This window comes from Mesoplodon mirus, assembly GCF_964341445.2.
Source record: "Mesoplodon mirus genome assembly, chromosome: 17".
Classification (NCBI taxonomy): Eukaryota; Metazoa; Chordata; class Mammalia; order Artiodactyla; family Ziphiidae; genus Mesoplodon; species Mesoplodon mirus.
The window spans coordinates 1,377,231-1,399,865 of NC_138993.1; the positions used below are offsets into that span (position 1 = coordinate 1,377,231).

At 50.5% G+C, this 22,635-nt stretch overlaps 1 protein-coding gene across 2 annotated transcripts in view; it reads right to left on the reverse strand.

Annotated features, from left to right (window-relative positions):
- LATS2 (large tumor suppressor kinase 2) overlaps positions 1–22,635 on the reverse strand; it is a 48,214-nt gene that overhangs the window by 23,087 nt on the left and 2,492 nt on the right. For both annotated transcript variants that reach the window (XM_082602579.1, XM_082602580.1), the window contains exon 2: positions 15,190–15,741. In XM_082602579.1, coding sequence (XP_082458705.1) covers positions 15,190–15,534 — 345 coding nt within the window. In that variant the 5' untranslated portion in view covers positions 15,535–15,741. The remainder of the gene's footprint in view (positions 1–15,189; positions 15,742–22,635) is intronic.

Below are 22,635 nucleotides of genomic sequence, written 5' to 3' on the forward strand. Positions count from 1 at the left end.
AAGCAGGAAAGGTAATGAAAGGCTCTAAGTGACACACGGCCCTGACCTTGTTAAAGGCTGGAACAGAACCCTGTCTTACAGGGGCCCTTCCATGTTGTGTTGGAATGTTCTTTTTATTTCCTCTCTGGAATGTCCTTGTTCTTGTCCTTCCATTAAATGTCAATAGATCATTTTAAAATTAAACAAGGAAGTGGAACTAAAATGCTAAATATTTAGGGGAAAAAACACCTAAAATAATTCTAGAAAACTAGAACAGGCGGTGAGGTCTGTAACACAGCTGCCGTCACCAAACCTGGTGGAGACAAACTGTCTGCCTGAAACACGCCCGACGCTGAGGCCGGAGCCAGAGGAGGGAGGCCGGAGCCAGAGGAGGGAGGCCGGAGCCAGAGGAGGGAGGCCGGCAGGTGAACACTCGCCCGCCCACCTCACCCCGCGTGGGGCTCCAGCGCTGCAGTGTGAGTGCCGCGATCCCTCGGCCAGGACTCCTGTGAATGGCTGTTTCTGGAGGAAAAGCGTATGCTGGATCCTTTCCTGAAAGTCACCCACCAGGACGGCTTTCTGGCAACTCTCAGGAAGCATGGAGATGCTGAGACCCCCGCGGCATCGCACCCTCCATCCCTGGGTGAGAGGCGTGACTGCCAGCCCAGCAGCGACACGAGCTCTGCCGGCTGCTCTCAGGCTGAAAGTCTAATCTGAGCGACAGGCCAAACATCCCGGGGCCAAGGAAGGAGGAGTGAGACACTCAAAAAAAAAAAAAGTTTGCTGAGTAGCTTAACTTTACAGATTCAACCAAATGAAAACTCCTTCCTCAGAAATTCACAAATAACATTCTTTTTCCAGCGGAGCGACCTGACCTGCACTAAGATCGAGTCTGTTTTGTGACAATTAAGTTAGCGCTGCGTCTCGTTTCCCCCCGGGGAAGCAGGTCCGGCAGCCCACCTGCCGCCTCCTCTTCTCGCCTGCCGTGAGCACCTGTGTGGTGCCTGGTACGCAGAGCGGCAGTCCGCACAGTAGCGACCACGGCCGACAGAGGAATCGGACATTTAGAAAAATGAGACCATGTTGTCTTTTTGCTTGAGTTTTTAATTAAGTATTTTAAATCTCTCAGAAAACTAAGCTTGTTTGTTTTTTCATTGGCACACTTTCCTGGAGAACAGGAAGCGTGGGTTTTCTTGTGAGTGATGCCGGCCGTGCTGCAGGGGTTGAGGCCGGTGGCCGTTCATCCCTCCCCTTCCAGATAGAACCCACATACGTCAGGTGTCACCTCACACCGGGCAAGAGTGGCCAGCATCAAAAACCTACAAACAGCGGATGCTGCAGAGGGTGTGGAGAAAAGGGAACCCTCCTGCACTGTTGGTGGGAATGTAAATTGATACAGCCAGTATGGAGAACAGTATGGAGGTTCCTTAAAAAGCTAAAAATAGAGCTACCGTTCAACCCAGCAATCCCACTACTGGGCATATACCCTGAGAAAACCGTAATTCAAAAAGAGTCATGTACCAAAATGTTCACTGCAGCTCTAGTTTCAATAGCCAGGAGATGGAATCAACCTAAGTGTCCATCGACAGATGAATGGATAAAGAAGATGTGGCACATATATACAATGGAATATTACTCAGCCATAAAAAGGAACGAAACTGAGTCATTTGTAGAGATGTGGATGGACCCAGAGTCTGTCATACAGAACGAAGTAAGTCAGAAAGAGAAAAACAAATACCGTATATTAACGCATGTATGTGGAATCTTAGAAAAATGGTACAGATGAACCTATTTGCAGGGCACGAATAGAGACACAGACATAGAGAACGGACTTGTGGACACAGCAGGGAAAGGGGAGGGTGGGATGAACTGGGAGATTGGGATTGACATATATACTACCACGTGTAAAACAGATAGCTAGGGGGAACCTGCTGTATAGCACAGGGAGCTCAGCTCGGTGCTCTGTGATGACCTAGAGGGGTGGGACTGGGGGGGGGGAAGGGAGGTCCAAGAGGGAGGGGATATACATATATATATATATATACACACACATACATATAGCTGATTCACTTCACTGTACAGCAAAAACTAACACAACATTGTAAAGCAATTCTACTAAAGTAAAATAATAACAAAAAATAAAAGAACATCCCCGGAGCACAACAGCGACTCCGCTGTGACACGGGCAAGCCTGGCAGGCGTCTCCATCAGCCGCGAGGACCTTGTGGTCCAGGTGCGTCCGGCTCCCCGGTGCGTCAGGGTCGGGACTGCGGGCGCCTCCCGGTCCTGGAGCCGTGGGGAGAGTCCTGAGAGGGGGGTGTCAGGGGAAGGGGCCCCGCGCCCGGCCGGATAAGCGTTTCCGTCCCCAGGCCCCCGCCCGGACTCACCGCAGACCGTCCAGACATGGCCACCTGGCCACAAACACCTGCGCACAGATGAGGCACCCGGGCCCAGCTGCACGAGGTCAGCAAGGACCGGCCCCTGCCACCCGGAGGCCACGGGCTTCCCCTCCGCACTGCGCCTCTGGAGCCCAGACCAGCCCCGAGGCGTGTCCCCGGTGCCACGTGGCCCTGGGAGGCGGGCGCGTGGGGCGGTGCGTTCCATTCCGGCCGCCCCTGAAAGTGAGCGGTTTCCAGGATGAAGAGCGTGGAAAGGCGCGGCTGCTGCGCACACCCAGGGTTCCAGAGAGAACAGGCCCTGCTCCGGCTCGGCCTCCAACCCGGCACGGCTCCTCGCTTCCCTCCCGCCCCCGGGAAGCCGGCCCAGGAGGGGAGCTCCCAGGACCCCGGTCCCCGGTCACAGAGCAGCACCGGGTGCGGACCGGCCGCCCTCTCAGCCCCACGACCGGGAGTGAAAACCTCCACTGGGCCTCCTGTACTTTCGTCCTCGAATCGGAAGAGCTGACCTCACCCAGTGACCCTGCGGTGACCGGGGTGAAGGTAGAGGGTCCGTCCACGTGAGGAGGAAGAGGACAGACACCACGGAGGAGCGGGGACCCGGCCCGGAGCTTCGCGACCCCGACCCCGCCCCCCTCCCAGCCCGGCTCTAAGCAGACAGACCGAGTCAGAGGACGGCTTCTACGGGCTGGTCGGCAAGCAGGGGAGAGACCAGGGGTGTCACAGACACAGACACAAGTCACTCCAGATAGGAGTGTTTCCACAGCCTTCACGCACGTGTTTTTGAGAAACTGGATCTGTTAGAGTTACTCGCCCTGATTGAGAACAGAAGAGCCTCACTTTGCTCACAAAGGGATTTTCCAGATACTCTGGCGGCAGAAAAAAGCGTCGAGGCTCTGCTTTCAAAGGAACAATGACTTTTTCTGGGACACATCTATTATCTTCATCATATGTTTAAAAAAAAAGTAATAAAAATTCCCCTTTTTACTCTTCAGTGGGATGCTTTGCCAATGGCTGGCGTCTGGTATTCCCCATTTAGGCAATCTTTTTTTTTTTTTTTAATTTTATTGGAGTTGATTTACCATGTTGTGTTAGTGTCAGGTATACAGCAAAGTGATTCAGCTATACATATACATATATCCATTCCTTACAGATTCTTTTCTCATATAGGTTATCACAGAATACTGAGTAGAATTCCCTGTACTATACAGTGGGTCCTTGTTGATTGTCTATTTTATATATAGCACTGTGTGTATGTCAATCCCAACCTCCTATTTTATCCCTCCCCCCATGTTTCCCCTTTGGTAACCATAAGATGTTCTTCGATATCTGTAAGACTGTTTCTGTTCTGTAAATAAGTTCATTTGTATCTTTTTAAAAATTAGATTCCACATATAAGCGATATATGTCTTTCTCTTTCTGACTTAACTTCATTTAATATGGTAATATCTAGTTCCATCCATGTTGCTGCAAATGGCATTATTTCATTCTTTTTTATGGTTAATATTCCATTGTATATATGTACTACATCTTCTTTATCCATTCATCTGTCGATGGACATTTAGGTTGTTTCCATGTCTTGCCTATTGTAAACAGTGCTGCACTGAACACAGGGGTGCATGTATCTTTTTGAATTATAGTTTTGTCTGGATTTATATCCAGGAGTGGGATTGCTGGATCATATGGTAACTCTATTTTTAGTTTTCTGAGGAACCTCCATACTGTTCTCCATAGTGGCTGTATCAATTTACATTCCCACCAACAGTGAGGAGGCTTCCCTTTTCTCCACACCCTCTCCAGCATTTATTGTTTGTAGACTTGCTGATGGCCATTCTGCCTGGTGTGAGGTGATACCTCATTGTAGTTCTGATTTGCATCTCTCTAATAATTAGTGATGTTGAGAACTTTTCATGTACTTTAGGCATCTTTTTTAATTCCTTTTTTTTTTCTTTCTGTTTTTCCTTTTTTTTTTTCTTTCTTGGCCGCGTCGCACAGCATGTGGGACCTTAGTTCCCTGACCAGGGATGGAACCTGCGCCCCCTGCACTGGAAGCACGGAGTCTTAACCACTGGACCGCCAGGGAAGCCCCCGCGCTTTTTTTTCTTAACATCTCTGGTGCAGTCCCTAAAAGTTCATTATAATTCGAATAAAGAAAATTTTACACTTAACTGTTTTTCCCCCTTTTTCTTCTAGAGCCAACTTGTCCCAATGCAGGGGTGATACTCCTTCGGGAGGGTTGTGTCGTGATAGTAACAGTAACATTGGCAACAACTGAGTTTACTACCACCGCTAGTTACTTTGTTTTCTTTTTACCCTTTGACCCCTTCACCCATTTCTCCTCCCACCCCACCTGCCTCTGGTGACACGGATCTGTTCTCTGCATCTATGAGCTTGCTTCCTGTTTTGTTTGAGGTTCCACGCGTGAGATCACACAGTACCTGTCTTTCTCCATCAGGCTTCTCTCACTGAGCAGGTCACACATGGTAGGGCTTCCTCATTTCCATGGCCGAGGACCATCCCACTGTGTGTGTCCATCTGACCTTCTCTTTGGAGGTGGAGGAGCACCGGGGTCTGTGCTGCACCAGCTCGGAGGAGCGAGTGGGTGCTCACTCGGGGCGCTGTCCTGGGGCTGGACACCTCCCCACCCCACGCTGGCCCCAGGATTCAGCTTCCCTAGACAACTTGTTCCTGCATCAGCACTGAACCAGGGCTGGAGCACAGGGCTCAGGGGCCATCCCAAAGCCCCGGGACTGGTGTCCACATGAGGGACAAGAACTGGCTTCTACTTTTCAAGGGAAGCGAAAAACCCAAATTATAATATGAAACCTCCTGATTTTGAAAAAGCGGCAACAGACCTTTTAAAAAATGGGTAAGACACCGTGTGGGGCAGAATAAAACACAACTGCCCAAGAAATAAAGCGTTAGGGTCCAGTCTGCGAGCCCTGCGTCACACAGCCTGGGCTCGCGCGGTGCCCGCGGTGGGGACCAGGTTCACTCAGGATCAGCTGCTCACCCGACAGCGCCTGCAGGCGGGGAGCCTGCGACCCTCAACAAGAACACTGGGCTCCTGAGTCGTGAAATGGAGGACCGACAGTGAAACAAGATCTGAGGGCTCCAAAAGGATGGGAGAGAGGTCCAGTTAATGACACATTCTGTGCTACTGGCTACGAGAAAAAGAATCGGGGGACTTTGGAAAAACAAAGCAAGTATCTTGGCATCCTGTGGGGATGCCACAGCGAGTTACAGACCTGCACAGAGAAAAGTTCAATATTCAACTGTGAAAAAACATGAACGGACTTAAACACGAGAAGAAAAAGAACCAGTATATGGAAAGAAGCAGCAATTCATGGAATGATAAACCTAAAGCCTTTAGTAAAAATCAAAAAGTTGTTTTCTTGTAAAATACATACATATTGGACTTTCCTGGTGGTGCAGTGGTTAAGAATCCACTTGCCAATGCAGGGGCGCAGGTTCGAGCCCTGGTCCGGGAAGATCCCACATGCCGCAGAGCAACTAAGCCCATGCGCCACAACTACTGAGCCTGCGCTCTAGAGCCGGCGAGCCACAACTACTGAGCATGTGTGCCACAACTACTGAAGCCCGCGTGCCTAGAGCCCGTGCTCTACAACAAGAGAAGCCACCACAATGAGAAGCCTGCGCACCGCAATGCAGAGTAGCACCTGCTCACTGCATCTAGAGAAAACCCGTGAGCAGCAACGAAGACCCAATGGGACTGAATAAATAAATAAACAAACAAATAAATAAACACACACACACACATACGACTGAAGGTGCTTATCTATCAAAATATTGATGTTAAAAACGTAATCTTATCAGTGGCTGTCTTTCAGAGGTAAGATTTTCAGCTGCTTTCATTTTCATCCACAATGTCTAGAATGTTCTATAACGAACATAAATTACGATTTTGAAAACAACACACCTATAGTAGTCATGAAATCATGAGTTGCCCTTTCCAAGCTGGTTGACATTTCTAGTGCACGAGGTCTGGGCAGGGAGTGAGCGAGGGTTTGACCGCCTTCACTGGCACAACTGACCACTGCCCGACAGAGAGCTAACGCGGGCCACAGAGGGACTTCCATTTTCCTGTAGCCGCATTTAAGAAGAAACAGGTAAAGGTGGAATTAGTGTTAATACGTTATTTACCCCCATATATCTCTTTCAAGTGCAATCAATATTAAAGGTACAGAGATATCTTACATTCTCTTTTTTGCACGAAGTCCTCCAAATCAGGCATGTATCAGGCTCAGCGCAGACTTCAACTCAGACGGGCTGCCTGGGTCAGCGCAGGTGCCCCCCACGGGCAGTAAGGGCCTGGGAGCCTCCGCCGGGCCCACCGAGCGCCCACTGCAGAACTCGGCAGGCTGCAGCTGCCCACTGACTGGCCGTCTCATTCTGTTTTGCTTTTTGATTCATGGATTTTTATTTATTTAACAGGTTATTATCAACTACGTCAGTATTCCTTTACGTCTAAGCTACTATTTACTACTCCCAGTGAGTTCTGCACGGTTAATGAACTAGAATTCAAGTACACTGACCGAGGAGTTTCTGTTGGTGTCCCGGGGCCAGCACGGGTGCACCTGCGGGAACACCATGCAAGGCATCTTCAGAGGGAAGGTGCCCAAGCTGGTGGCCCCTTCTTGTTCAGCAAGTGCCTTTCAGCACCTCCCCAGACGCAGGGTCATTCGGGTGTTCAGCTCTGTCCATGACGCGAGGCACAGCAGCCTGAAACCCTGTCTGGTTTTTATTGGCTCGGGATCGAAACTACTGACCTACCCAATTCGGGCCTCGACTGTCCCCGTCAGCATCTAGAATCACTACATGTGAGTGGCCGGCTGATTCACGGAGGGCGGGGCCTCCCCCCCGCAGCACGGAGGAAGGACCCCCGCACGATGCTCCAGGCTGGAGGGACGCGGAGTTGCGTGTCCTGCATCCTACCGATCCTCGTCGGCCGCTCCATCGACCATGGGAGAGCCAGGTGAAGGCTTCCACGTGCGACCATGGATTTGTCTATTGCTCCTTTTAGCTCCCGCGTGGCACACCTCACCCCACAGAGCCTGAAGCTTTGTCTTCAGGTGTGTTCTCCCTGGTACATCATCCTGACGTACTGGCCCTTTTATTATGGTGCCCCTGTCTCAAGTAACCCTCACCGTGGAGGGTACTGTCTGATTTCAACGTCGCCACCGCATCTACTTTATGTTTACGTTTGCAGGGCAGACGTTTCCCCCAGACTTTGGCTTTCAGTCTCTTTGTGTCCTTGTCCTTGTAACAGGTGTGCCTTGTAGACGGGACAGAGGTGGATCTTGCTTTTTCATTCAGTGTGACAGTCTCTGCCTTTTGATTGGAGGGCTTAATCCCTTTATGCAGCGAGTGTAATGATCACTACGGCTTCACTTAGGTCTGCATTCCTGCCCACGCATCTGGCTTTCACTCCGCCACTCCGCCCTCCCCGGCTCCTTCCGCGCTAAGCAAACGCTGCTCTAGTCGTCCGCTTGAATTCCTCACTGACTCTGCAGCTCTATCTCCTCCAACTGCATTTTAGTGACGGCTCTAAAGGCTGCAACGTGCATTTTTAACGTACCACAACCTACCTAAATGTTGATTTCTAATTGTGTCAGGAAAAATATAGGACCCTTGCTACAGCTGACCCGGAGCAATGGGGGTTGGTTAGGGGTTTCAACTGCCCACACAGCCGAGAACCCGTGTACAGCTGTACAGTCGGCCGTCCGCACTCGTGATTCCATGTCCGTGGATTCAACCTACCACAGAGTGCGCGGGACACACTTGCTGAAGAGAATCTGTGGATAAGTGGCCCCGTGAAGTTCAAACCCAAGTCGTTCAAGGGTCAGTGGTATCTCCACTTAAGCCCCACCCCCGGTGCGCGAGCCGCGACAAAGCGAAGCCTCGTTTTACTGAGATCTGCCTGTACCTGAACGTTTTCACCGAATTCGGGAAGTTTTCGGCCATTACTGCTTCAGATGTTTTTCTGTCCTTTCCTCCTTCAGGGATTCCAGTTCACACACGTCACACATCCTGGACCCCTCGTTACTGTGCCACAGGCCGCTGAGATTCTGTTTACTTCTCTTCAATCTTTTCTCTGTTTTTTGCTTGTGTGATGTCCACTGATCCATATTTAATTTCACCGATTCCTTCTACTGTTGTGGGTTCTCAGCTAATTCACCTGTGAAACGTGCCAGGTGGGCCAGCGAATCCCTAAGACCCCGTGTAAGGCACCACGGTTGCCTGGGGGGTCCTGATGGAAACGGGGATTCAGGGAAGGGAGAACGCGGCTCACGCGGGAACCCACTGCCCGAGGCCACACAATGGACCACGGAAGAAGCGGGCTTTGGCGGGGTGGGATGCAGCGGGGCTGCCGGGGAGGCCCCGGCAGGAGGACGGACAGTGCGTGCGGGGCAGTTACTCGGCCTGGAGGCCGCCGGCGTGTAAGGAGGGGGATACGGCCGGGGCAGGCGGGTGTGCCTGGCAACGAGAGAAAGGACGGGGTCGGATGAGGAAGCGCAGCGGCTCCCAAGGGGGTGGCTGCGGCCGCGTTTCAGGAAAAGGCCACCGGGAGGAATGCGGGTCGGGGGCCTTCTCAGGATTATCTAGGGTAGGGCAGGGTGTTAGCACGGAAAAGACAGAGATGTGAAAGCTACTTGGGAGGAAAACATAGCAGGCATCGGGGAAAGTGTTCATTAAACAATGACTGAAGGAGCGGCTCTGGTCAGGGACGATCCGAGACAGATCTCACTCATTGCTGGAAGGGTTGAAAGCGTAAGTGCAACTTAAACACTTCTCAAGAAATGTGGCGATCCAAATAAAAACTATAAAAAGGCTCTTATCACTTGCCCTAGTAATTCCATTTCTAAAATTTATTCCCAGGAAATCAGTGAAATCCGTTATGATTCCCACAGAAGGCTGTTCATCGCCAGCGCTGAGCTGCTCAGACGAGGAGGCCGCGAGCCCCGCGTGGTTTGATGCCATGTCAGCCCGGGCATGAGCCCGAAACTCCGCCCCTCGCGGTGGCCAGGCCTCGCTGCAGCCCACCGGTACCTCCTGCTTCCCTGTCCCCTGCCTGGTCACTGGAGCTCCTAACACTTCCGACGTGGTGCTGTCCAACTCAAATAGATTTTTGCTCAAACAAACTCTTAAAATGTGTAATATGCCTCGGTTTACCTTTTAACACCAGTTATTCACAATAAATTACAGAACATCTGTTTGAACAATGGAATATAACACAGATGTTACAAACAAAAATGTGTATGATGAAACCTTTATCCCTTCACTTCTGAGGGTTTGCACAGTTTTAGGGCCTAGAGGACGGTGATCAGAACAAAGCCACTGCTTCACAGGTCTGAAACCTGAAGGGAGAGATGGTTACTGAACAAAATACACAACTACACACATAGAAACAAATTCTGATAAAAGCCACGGAGGGAACTTCCACTGTAACGAAAGAACAAAAACAGGGGGTTCCAGTTTAGACCAGGGATCAGAAAAGGCTTTTCTGAATCCATGACACTAAGACAAGCCTCCAAAGAGGAGAGGGCATCACCCAGGCAAGGGGGGGCTGGAGTTGGGAAGCCTGAGAAGAGGTCACACAGCCGGCGGGGCCAGGGTGCCGACCGCGGGAAAGGGCGGGACCTGAGGCTAAGAACTCGTCCCCAGCACAGTGGGAAGGTTTCCGGAGGGAAAGGACAGGATCCTTCCTTTCCAGAGTGACCGCTCGGAGGGTTTTGTGCAGGGAACAGATGGGGACAGGAGCCTGTGGTCCCCGGCCTGGCGGGAGAGCTGAGTGGGAAGGTGAGCAGGGAGAGAGTCAACGCGTATATTTCTGCAACAGAAGAACTGGGATCATATCGTACGTGCTGTTTTGTGATCAGCCTGTTTCTACCTGTCACCCCGGGCTCATCGCTCCTTGATAACTTCCCTTAATTTCCTTTAACTAGAAATCAAATGTGGCCACTTTCATACCAAAATGTTCAGAGTGGTCATATCTGGGCTGATATAATTGCAGGCCATTTTTATTTTCTCTTTATACTTTTCTGTATTTTCCAAAAGTGCACAATGAACGCATGCTACTTTAATAACCTGGGGAAGCCTGGGGGAAGGTACGACACAAAGGTATGATTTGCTTGTGTCTTGTGAAAGTAACTCTAAATCCTATTTAGAAAGGTATAGTTTATCTTTTGGCAGGGCTGAAATTAATTTGAAAATCAAAAAAAAGAAAAAAAAAAGAGGGGGAAAAGGCAAAGGCTGCTACACCCACAGTCATTGTTAAGACAGTTTCCTGTTACAGGACTGACATTCCTCAACTCAAGTGTTTCTTTTTTCCTCCTGCTCTTATTAATATTTCAGGGCAGTGACAACCCTGAACACTAGTCCCCTTTCCAGAGGAAGAGGAGGAAACATACGAGTCACCTGAATCCCTGCATCTCTCTCATAAGCAAAACCCCGGCCTTAGAGTGAGACCACCCGAGGCCACCTGTCACCAGGATGAAGGGATGGCAGCCTCGCATCGGCGCCCCTCAGGGTCACCCCCTGGCCCTTTCCTGATAACGGACAGCAAGGCAGAGCTGTGCGTCTGTCTGTTCCAGTGCCTGAGACTTGAGGGACAGTTTAGTGGACCAGCGGCCGGAATCCTCTCTGCAAAGCTTGCGTTTCCCACCATCACTGCTCCTGCCGAATGAGGGGCACAGCCCCATGTCCACGCGGGGCCTCCAGGGCACAGGGGGGGGGTGCACTCGTCGGTCCAGCCCCGAGAAGGGTGGCCAACCATGGGCCTACGAGTTAGAAACGATGGACCCCGGGACCCTCCTACAGGTCCAGTGGTTAAGACTGCGTGCTTCCAGTGCAGGGAACAGGGGTTCGATCCCTGGTCGGGGAAGTTCCACATACCATGCAGTGCAGCGAAAAAGAAAAAAAGAAGAAACAACGGAGCCTGGAGGTCTGACCAGGGTCGGCTCAAACCCGGAGGCAAGAACCAGGGTTCCTGCAGGAGGAGAGCTGATCAGACGGGGATGAGGGGAGATGGCATCACCGCCGACACAGTGTGACACGTCCACAGAGCCCCGGCGTGAGCTTGTCCGGGGGAAGGGGGGCTGGGCAAGCGTGGCCGGGGGGAGGAGGGGGGCGAGAGGAGGGGCCAAGCCGCTGAGGAGGAAGCCCCTCCGCGGGCACCGCTGGCCTCCCTCCGCTCAAGCATGTGTGACAGGGACGTGCGACCACGGTTGCCGCGGCGGGGGGAGCCCGAGTCACTGGGGTCGCAAGTGGAACCCTCTCTGACCGCTGCCACGCGGTCTCAGAACAGGGCGGGGACACACGGGCACAGCCACCACCAGGCCTGTCCTTCCGCTCTGACAGCAGCGTACCCAGCGCCACGGCCTCTGCAGGAGGACCTGGGTCAAGGGGCGCCCTGTGTGACGGGCTGAGAAACGCGATCCTTCGGCCCTTTGTCGCTTGAGGATGCCAAGAAGTCTCTCCCTTTTCCTACTGACCAAATCACCCCAGCCTACTTGGTGCTGTGCTCGGGTCCCTGACCACTGGCTTTCTTCCTCAGGCCGAGCTGAGCACAATAAATCGATTTGTTTGTTTACATTTCTTCCTACCTGCATTTAGTTAAAGATTTTAATCACTTAAACACATACAATAAAGTGAGGAAAACTGGATTAAGTCAGGATTAGGAAAATTATACCAACAGAGAAATTCGGGGCCAGGGGAACATAGTCGCGCCAGGCCACAGCCCTGGACTCAGCACCGCCCACGGCAGAGCAAGGTGGGAGGCCGGGGAGGGTCAGGACACAGGTCATCCACAGGGAAAAAGCACGAACCAGTCCCAGGACTCCCGTCTGAAAGAAATTCCTCACCTACGTCCCCCTCTGGGGACACACCGTGATGGAACGTCCAGCTGCTCTAAGGGCCCAGGAGCCATGGGCATCCTTGCTCTCCCAAGGCCCCCACACAGACTCTGGGCAGCCCCAAGGGCTGCAGGCCCGTCCCGAGGGCGCCCTACCTGCGCTAACCCGCCACGATGCGGCAGGAGAGTGCAAATCAGTGCTTCCGAGAAGCTGCAATGTCACACACACTAACCTTGCTGCAAAACTGAATTAGCCATTTTTAAAACTGTCTCAGGAAGAAAAAGAGAGAACACCTGGTAATATGGTCGTTTGGAACCATAAAGATTTAAAGTGAAACTAAATTTTATAAGAAAGATAAAGTCAAAGCTAAATTTAAATCATCACTTGTGCTAATAAGAGACTACCCAATGAAACAAAACAGATGCTCATAATCAAAAACATCTTTCCAATTCCTTAAATCTATATTTAAAGAACAGCTCCTTCCTTAAGAAATATTAACCTATTGGCCTCTGTTTTCCCTATAGAAATTTTCATAAGTCTTTAGTGATTTATGTGCAAAAGATTTATGAACATTACATCGTTTGACATAGACATTATACCATTATGCAGTGAACAGTCTTTTACTTTTTTCCAGGAACTGAATCAGAGTCCCAATAAAATGTGGGAAAAAATGTGTGTGCACATGCAATAGATAAAACACTGCATATAAAAGTGTGTTACCACCAACAAGGACCTATAAGACCTTGGGAAAACTGGGAGTTTATTGCCATTCTTAATATAGGGTTAAAATGGCATTTAAACTCAAAATATAAGAAAACAAAACTGAACCTAAATTAAAAGGCAATACAACAGGAGACAAGGGGAAAAGCTGCACCAACAGGAATTCTCTGTACGTGTTACACGGGAATTCTAATCTCCTGCTTTATCCAAGACTCACAACTCCAGAGGTACTGCTGAGCTTTTTCTCACATTATTTGGGTTCACATAATGACTTTCCAACCAGAATTCTCCGAAAGCAAATGTACCCTCTAACCAGGCCAGAAAAAGTCTGAGTTGGAGGGTCAGAGCGCAGGCAGAGTTGTTTTAAGTCATAAAGTAACACTGTACACCAAACTGACGGATTATTTCAGGAGCATTAAAAGGGTAAAGAGTCTTTTCTACTAGCAATTAACATAAATTAAATGTTGATGGGAACTTATGGGTGTCCCGATCCTTAATTTTACCATGTTTGTGTTTTACTATAAACGGCACCAGCTTCATGATTTTTTGCACTGTAATTATCACGAATGGATTTTACCACAATGAGATCCCACCTGTATTCTGGATCATTTGCCTCATTTGTTTGTTTTTATCATGACCGCAAGAACAGCGGCTCTGATTACCTCTTTTGTTTGCAAGGGATTTACACAAGGTTTTCAGCTTTGTTATTGGGCTGAGTATCTGCAATCTCACCCACTATTTCCCTGGGACAGCTCCATCCTATCTTCAAAAGCATCAAGTTCTGTGGGTCAGGGGACAGCTTCATATTTTCACAGAGAGAAAGGCCACGGCTGTGTTGTTAGCTCGCACTGCTAACCCTCTGCGTCCACTGTTCACAGCCTGGGCTTCAAGAAAGCAGCTCGTTACCCAGGTCAATCCCAGCACATCCCGGAGGGTCAAGGAAGCCCCACAAACAGCGCCGCTAGTTTCCCAAACAGATCATCTGAGAAATTAAGTCTCCGGTAAGAAACTATAAGAGGGCTGAGGTAGCCTTTGGAAATAAAAGAGGGCGTTGTTTCTCTTTCCTCCCAGTTCCCGTGACTGTGAGGCCAGGAGTACGTAGTTAGGCTGTTTCTAAGAAACTAGAGGTGCCCAAGCCATCCTGATGTGCTCTGCGCATGAAATCCCACTCAGTTTGCAAGGCGGCAGATGTGCCTGGTCTACTTCCACGTTCATGCAGCTGACTTTCACACGACAGGTGGTGATACAGCGCTTGCTTTCAGAAGCCATTTCATAAGACAGTTACATGTCACGGACACGTTTTTACCTGGGTGGACATGAGCTCCATTTTACACGGTCCTGCCCCTCGGTTCGGACTTTATTCAGCTACGTGAACAGCACAAGATCGTAAACGCACGGCCCCGTGTGTGTTTCTGGGTAACTGATGTCTCCTCCATTAACTGGCCTTTATTCTTAAGCAGTGAGAAGTCAGACTGTGTTGTCACCACCTTGATGATCTCTCAAGCTTTTTTTTTTTTTTTTTTTTTTTTTTCTTTTTGCGGTATGCGGGCCTCTCACTGTTGTGGCCTTCCCCATTGCGGAGCACAGGCTCTGGACGCACAGGCCCAGCGGCCATGGCTCACGGGCCCAGCCGCTCCGCGGCATATGGGATCCTCCCAGACCGGGGCACGAACCCGTATCCCCTGCATCGGCAGGCGGACTCTCAACCACTGCGCCACCAGGGAGGCCCTCAAGCTTTTTATTTTCTAGTCTTTCTCATTCCCTTAATATAGTTACGTCTCCTCTAATAGCATAAATGCTACCTTTTAAAACAGGAGAAAACAGAGGCAAAGAGCCGACTCATGTTAACCAACCTCCCCCTTAGCTGAGTTAGAAAATGCACAAACCAAACACCAGTTCAAAGAAGCCAGTCTCTTCCCCATGACAGCTCAGAATAAGCCAAATAAACCCCAAGGAGAGGGCTACGTGGGAAAGCCTTCCCATCCTCACAGGGACAGGACAGAAAGTGCACGTGACACAACTTCAGGAGAGTTGAGAAATCTCTGGATCTTGCCTGAAAAGGAAAGCAGCTAACAAGATGGTTTTGGAGAGAAGGTGGAAAACAGTGCAGTGGGACGCAGAAAGGGCCTCGGGTTTGTAGCCTAGAAACCCCTCTCCAGGGACCTCTGCTGGTCTCCTCTGCACCCCAGATGGGCAGCCTCCCGGGAGCGTCCACCCACCTGGTCACAGCCCGCGTCCACCAGTTCCTGCAGCATTTGTCGGTTTACTTCTGCGGCGGCCGAAGGGCCCGATTCATTAGCAAAGGGCAGCAAGGAGTATCTGATTTCTCTCAGGGCTTTCTGGTAAGGCCCGAACTTCGGGGCTGTCCTCGTCTGCTGCTGCTGCTGCCTGGCCGTGTCCTTGCCCCCCAGGGCCTTGGCATCCAGGGCGGCATCAGTGCCCGGCCCCGCGGGCGGCCCCGGGGCGGGGGTCTTGGGTGGCTGCTTCAGCCCCTCGCGGATCTCCTGCAGCCGCTGCCGGCTGTTCCCAGAGTAGGTCGTGGCGGGAAAAGTCTTCGGCCGCATGGTTAGTCCAGTTTCCTTTGACCATAAATACAATCTTCTTAAAGTGTCTATTAGTTAAAACGAAAACGAAACCGTCAACAGTATCAGTTAGTTGTAAACACACTTTCACAACAAGGTTGTTTTGAAAATGTTCTTTCCTTCCATTTTTGTAGTTCCTGCAGAGAACCGACCATTTTCCAGAGGCTTCATTTTGAAGATCATCTCTACCTGAAAAGGAAAACGAGAGGTGCTCAGAAATGGACAATGATCCTGAAAATATTCCACTTGGAAAGCTAAAGAAAGAACACACCACCTCTCAGAAAAGATAAAGACACGGTTCAACTCTGCTTAGAGCCCGTGACAGGCAGGGCCACCCCAGGCGTCTCCTGTAACATGGAACCTGCAATGACATTCCGCTCCGGAAGCCAACACTTTCTTATAAGTACTCAATCTGGGGCAAGAACAACAGTAGTAACAACCGACAGCTCAGTTAAAGTTCTCCTGTGTAACATGACCTCACTTGGAAATCCACAGCTCGAGGGGTCAGCGGCTGGTCCACATCACGTCCCGCATCCCCACAGCTTGACTAACCAGCCTCTCCACTCACCTCAACCGGGGGTCCTTCCACCTCTTGGGAACTCTTTCTTATAAAACCCTCCCAAACCTCCTGAAAGAAACCACAGCCTGTCACGCTGAAGGTTCACACAATGTGTTATGAGACTTTGAGGGTCACGACTCCTCTGGTTTTTTTATAAAGTGGTCAACTTCTTACCGGTATTTTGACCTAAATACTAAAATAAGAATGTCTCGGGGCTTCCCTGGTGGCGCAGTGATTAAGAATCCACCTGCTAGTGCAGGGAACACGGGTTTGAGCCCTGGTCTGGGAAGATCCCACATGCCGTGGAGCAGCTAAGCCCGTGCGCCACAACTACTGAAGCCCGCGCGCCTAGAGCCCGTGCTCTGCAACAAGAGAAGCCACCGCAATGAGAAGCCCGCGCACTGCAACGAAGAGCAGCCCCCACTCACCGCAGCTAGAGAAAGCCCGCGCGCAGCAACAAAGACCCAACACAGCCATAAATAAATAAATAAATAATAAAAATAAAATGAGAATGTCTCGCTTGTGGAAACTGACACTTGCATGGAGGGGTCTGGTAACAGCATGTGGGTGGTCACGCAGTGACCACGGTAACAAGGGCTGTGTAGATGCAAGTCGTCTGCATGCGGCACTCACCCCTCAGCAGGGAAGCAGCCTCTCTGTACAGAACTCGCTGTCACGAGGGCACTTCCCACAATGCTTATACCTGCTGCCGGCTAACTCACTGAGCGCTGCCATGCTGGCAGTCAGAAGGCGAGCCCAGCCCTGACGCTGCCTGGCAGCACCTGGCTCAGGGGCTCAGGGCTGCGTAGCCTGGGACAGGTGAGGTCACCGCCCTCCCCTCCGCCCAACAGGGGGCAGCAGCGGGTGAGCACAGAGTGAGGCTCAGCGTCCCGTGGTCACTGCCGCTCTGTCCTGAGCTGTCCTGCCCTGGAGGCAGCCCACGTGGCCGTGACCACAGAACCCAGTGAGCAGACAGTGAAGGACAATCACTTTGAGTTTTAATGAACAAAGGAAAACTGATCCCTTCTTGGAGCATCCTTTAAAAGGCGAGGGGCACAGGGGTCTGGACTTCTTTCAGTGAGGAACTTAGAAACTGTAAAATGGAACTATGCTTCACAGCCTTTTTCACCCCTTTTTCCCCGCTGGGGTGGGGAGATAGCTAATGTTTATCCAGTATTTACTAAGCGCCAGGCTCTGTTCTAAGCATTTCATGTGAATTAGCTTACATAGATCTATTATGTAATTATGTAATTACATATACATTATGTATATACATATACATTATGTAATTATGTATACACAACAGTAAACCTGAAAACATGACATAAAATTACTATTCCTTTCTTAGAGATGGGAAGATGGAAGGTCTCAAAAGGTTTTACCTGTTCCCTTTTCTCACTGTAACTATAAGAAGATTCTATTTAGAAAGTAAGAAGCAGGCTACATAAAATTTTCAACATGAAATTCGTATTTTTAAACACAACATCTAATACGTTAAAGTCGCTGAAATGCCCTGAGTACGCGATAGTGACCCACTGGCTGAGACACAGCTGAGGCTCCCGGGCCGTGGACCAAGCCCAGAGCCCTGCTGCACTGGTGTCATATGGGGCACACTGCACCTACACTCATTCTCAGTGACCTCGTGGTCTAAGCATCTGTTCTGAAACACCTAACTGTCTAAAACCACAAGTTCACATTCCAACAAAAATGAACAGATTCTCAAGGAGCTGCTGAGCACGTCTGGAGTCTGAGAACAGACGGGAGCTTTACCTTTTCCTACGATCTTCACACAAACCACTCTGTTTCCAATCTTTAGTTCTCTTCCCTTCCTTTGAAAATGGAAATACAGAAGTCATAAATCATACTGTCCTCGCAATAAATAACCGATGTGAAGGAGGGGCCTGACAACACGCAGGGAGGGTCCTTCCGGAACCCCTCCCCAACCCATCCCCCCTGCAAACGGTCACAGCGCAGAGAGAGGAGCGGGTGAGGGAGGCAGATAAACTGCTCCAAAGAAAGAGACGCCCAAGAGGAGAGAAAGAATCATCTGACAAATGGGAGAATAAAGGAGAAAGGCAGAAGCAGCTCCGGAGTGGAGAGAACTAAACCTCTGTGCAGGGAAGGCTGGAATTCCAGCCCAGGGAACAGCATATGCAAAGGAGGAGAGGAATGCGCCGTCCACAGGTTCCTCCACCAGCTTGAGGGCCGCGGAGAGGCCTTTCCTCGAGTCTGGAGGGATGATGCTTGGGAGGCGCCCAGGGGCTTGATGGGGAGGACCTTCCAGATCACGGCCACGTCTGGACTCCACGGGGAGCCACCGTCTGCGGCCGAGCTAAGAAGTGACACAGCCAAGCGCCCTTTAGAGAGTTGAGTCAGGAAGCCAACTGGACAGAGGGCTGGGAGGGACAAAGCTGGGACAGTCCAGGTGGACGACAGGGGCCTAGGTGAGAAGCACGACACCCCCGGTGGACAGGGACAGCTAGGCGGGGGAGCGGTAGTCCTCAGAGCAGCAGCAGGCTGTGATGGGCCTCAGGCCGCTGCCAGGCGACACAGGCAGGACAGGCAAAGCGGCTCTCCACTCGGCCCCTGGAGATGGTCCACGGAGAAGGAAAAAGAGCTGTAAGAAGGTCAAAGCCAGGACACAGGGCCGGCCTCCCTGCCTGGCCACGGAAGCAGAGAGAAGGGTGTGGGGCCGCGAGGAGGATTCTGAGTAAATTCCCTGGGAGTTACTCTAAAAGGGAGAAGCACTGAAAGCTGTGACCCACAGCAGAGGGTCTTCCCGCCCACCCAACCACGGAGACCCTGCGGGCCACCCACAGCCCCCCAGAGCACTGTCAAGTGTGCCCGCCTTCCTCCTGAATCACCTGAACTGTAAGCACCACGAGGGCTGGGGCTCCCCCACCCGCTGCCCGGAAGCGTCTGAGTCTGTCCCCGCGATCCTGGACTGGGGGTAAAACCTGCCCCACGGCACTCTCGGGAGAACACGCAGCACGGGCTGTGGACGGGGACGGCCCTCGAAAAACACAGTGCCCTTTCTCTGAGGTTTCAGACACAGTGTTCCTGACATTTACACAAAACTCCTATAAAAAGTCGCACGACTGCGGTGTATTACTCGGCCAGAAAAAGGAATGAAGTTCTCGCACCTGCTACGACGTGGATGAACCCTGAGGACATTACGCTGCGTGACATGAGCCAGACACCGAAGGATGAACAGTGTGTTATCCACTCCTACGGGGCAAATCCAGAGAGACACGGAAGACTGGAGTCACCAGGGGCTGGCGGAGGGGGAGTTGTTGTTTCATGGGTACAGAGTTTGTGTCTGGGACGATGAAAAAGCTTGTAATATAGACTGTGGTGCTGACTGCAGTGACAGTGTTCATGTATTTAATGCCTCTGAACTGCACACTTAGGAATGGTTACAATGATGAGCATTATGCAAAGTCACCTCACTGTTCACATCCAGCTAGTGTTTGATCGCGTTCCCTCACTAAACACAGCTACACAAGGAAAGGCCGGACCTCAGAACTGGGTGCTGGCAGTGGACAAACTCTCCTCGCAGGAGGTCTGAACCTCCTGCCCCTCCGCACTCCACCCGGACACTGAAACACACAACGGGGAGGGGCTTCCCAGAGCCATGCGCCTGCAAATACTGGGGGTTTAAGTGCCCATGTGTCCCACAAACATTCCAATTATAAAGCCAAGCAGCGCGGGAGAGACTAGACATTTCTGTGTCGACATGTGTGTTTCTACCCAAGCTACGAATTACCAGGTGGAGGTACCCCCAAACAGAATCTGGATCAGACGTCCTGGTTTCTTTTCTTTTTTCCCCCTCAACATTTCATTATGAAAATTTTCAAACATACTGGAAAGCTGGAAGAGTTATTCAGTGATACCTCCTAAAGCCGCGCCTGTGTGCAGGGGCGGGCGGGACCCACGCGGGACCCACCCCCTTCTCATCGCCTTCCCACCTCGGTCTCCTGGGCATACCTGGCTCCCTAGGTGAGGACGTAGGACACCTACAGGCAAACTGGTCCTGCCTGAATAATGCGGTAAGGAGGAAACTCTCCTTCAGTTACACAGAGAATGAAAGTATTTTCTCAGCTTGTGACCTTGTATTTTAGACGTTAGTTTGACGACAGTTGACTTCATGGTGAAATTACGAACTTCTGAGAGCATTTTTCATGAGAATACTCATCAGTCAAATTAAGACTGCAGCTGGAAATGAGCTACTCTGACACTCTACTGTATCATTTTAATAAGCTCTCTCATCAAGAATTTTACAAATACAACCCTAAAGCCTCATGGATGGGTCTTTAAAAAATCGGGGTAGTGGAATTCCCTGGTGCTCCAGTGGTTAGAACTCTGTGCTTTCACTACTGGGGCCCAGGTTCGATCCCTGGTTGGAGAACTAAGATCCCATAGGCCACGGTGCAGCCAAAAAAAGAAAAGAAAAGAAAAAAAAAAAACAGGAGTAGCAAGCAAAGTAATCTAATTTTAGAAATTTCTTAGGTATCATCAATTGATTTAAATATACTTTAAAAGAAACTACAGGGCTTCCCTGGTGGAGCAGTGGTTAAGAATCCACTTGCCAATATAGGGGACACGGGTTCGAGCCCTGGTCCAGGAAGATCCCACATGCCGCGGAGCCACAACTACTGAGCCTACGCTCTAGAGACCACGAGCCACAACTACTGAAGCCCGCACACCTAGAGCCGGTGCTCTGCAACAAGAGAAGCCACCACAGTGAGAAGCTCACGCACCGCAACGAAGGGTAGCCCCCGCTCACCACAACTAGAGAAAAGCCCGTGCACAGCAACCAAGACCCAAAGCAGCCAATAAATAAATAAATAAAATAGTAAACTAAACTACAAGACACTGGAATTTTAAACCTGCAATGCTCTCGGTGTGGAAAGACAGCCCCGTGTTATCTCCTAACAATCCAGTGTTATTCTCTCCTGCCTCTTAAAAACAACAACAAACGCTGCAATACAACGCACAAGACACAAACAACTCATGTTCAAACCTGGAGCTGTGACAACTACTAAATCCTATTCCTAGCATAGGTGGCTCCTGTAAACACTTAATATGAGAGCAGTAGTTTAATCATCCCTTAATTTGGCCCTACCAAACCCAGTTCTAGTTCTTAAACCAATCCTGGAAAATGCTATCAGATGTTGAAGGATTTTTATTCTAATTTCTCCCAGTACTTCACAACCCACACTGGCTGCCAAACACACACTCAGCCCCGACCAACGAAGGAACCAACCAAACCCACGGACCGCAGGACCCGCACTAAGGACACATACTGGCATTTTTTACACAGTATTTCTTGGACCTAAAATTCCAGTTATTATTTAAATCATATCCTTACTATAACTAACTAGCAAAGCTGAAATAAACCAGGCAGCCGGGCCAGGCCTGCAGCCAGATGCTGAATGTCAGAACCAAACACCACTGTGCCGCAGGACCTCTCCAGGGCTGCCCCAGCCAGGAAACCCTCACAGGGGATACCCCTCACCAGGAGGGTCCCTGAGGACGTCTCTCCAACCAAGAGCGCAGTCACAAGGTTTCAGTGGGTACAGAGGTCTCCACTCGTGCCAAAGGCTGTACCGGACATTGTATGGATTCACTCAGGTAAAACTGGGCCTCACCTCCAAATAAGTTTACGATCCAGGGAAAACAAGCTACCACATGCCCTGTTTGCTTTGTACATGATATCTGTATGATATATATATATATATATGTGTGTGTGTGTGTATATAGATATACACATACATACACTTAAAGGCACACATTATGAATAACAGCATAAAGAAATGGAGCCAGAGAAGTCTGTACTCAAGATGACCACGTGGAACGACCAGGCTGTAGATAAATCTGTCACCTGTTCTCTGTAGCAATCATAACAGCAAGCAACCCAACAGGATGGGTCCCCTTATATTCCATTCCACACCCCGGCAGGGGCTTTCACTCTTTGAGGAGCCTCACCTCCTCTGAAACCCTCTCCCCTTCAAGTTTCGGAAACTCCGTGGCCAGGGATTGGACCACCCATGCCACTGGAGAGTCACTGCTGTGGACAGAGGTGATACATGACCATCCAAGGAATCCCAGTGCACAGGCCTATTTGGAGAAAACCTCCCAGAGAAAGGGTCGCTTCACCAAAGTTGGAAAGGCACAAGGGCTATGATTTGATGGAGGAAGCGTGAAGCTATTCTTGGAGTCCGGAACTTCCTGTGAAAAGGCTCAAACATAGAAAAGATGAACAGGCAGATAATGTCGGGGAGCAAGGCAGGTGCATCTGGGTACCTTTAATGAAAACACAGGAGTGACACTCCTGAGACAGGATGGAGTTAATTAATTAGTAAGGAACGAGCTGGTCCCTAGCACTTCTGCTCAAGACCACGGCCTGGAGACAGGGAGGTCAGTACTCCAAAGAGAAGCCCACTCCATTCAAAAGCCAGCTTACATCCTCGAAAAGATTCTCACCGCGCTAACGAATTTAGAGACTACAGGATCTGCGCTAT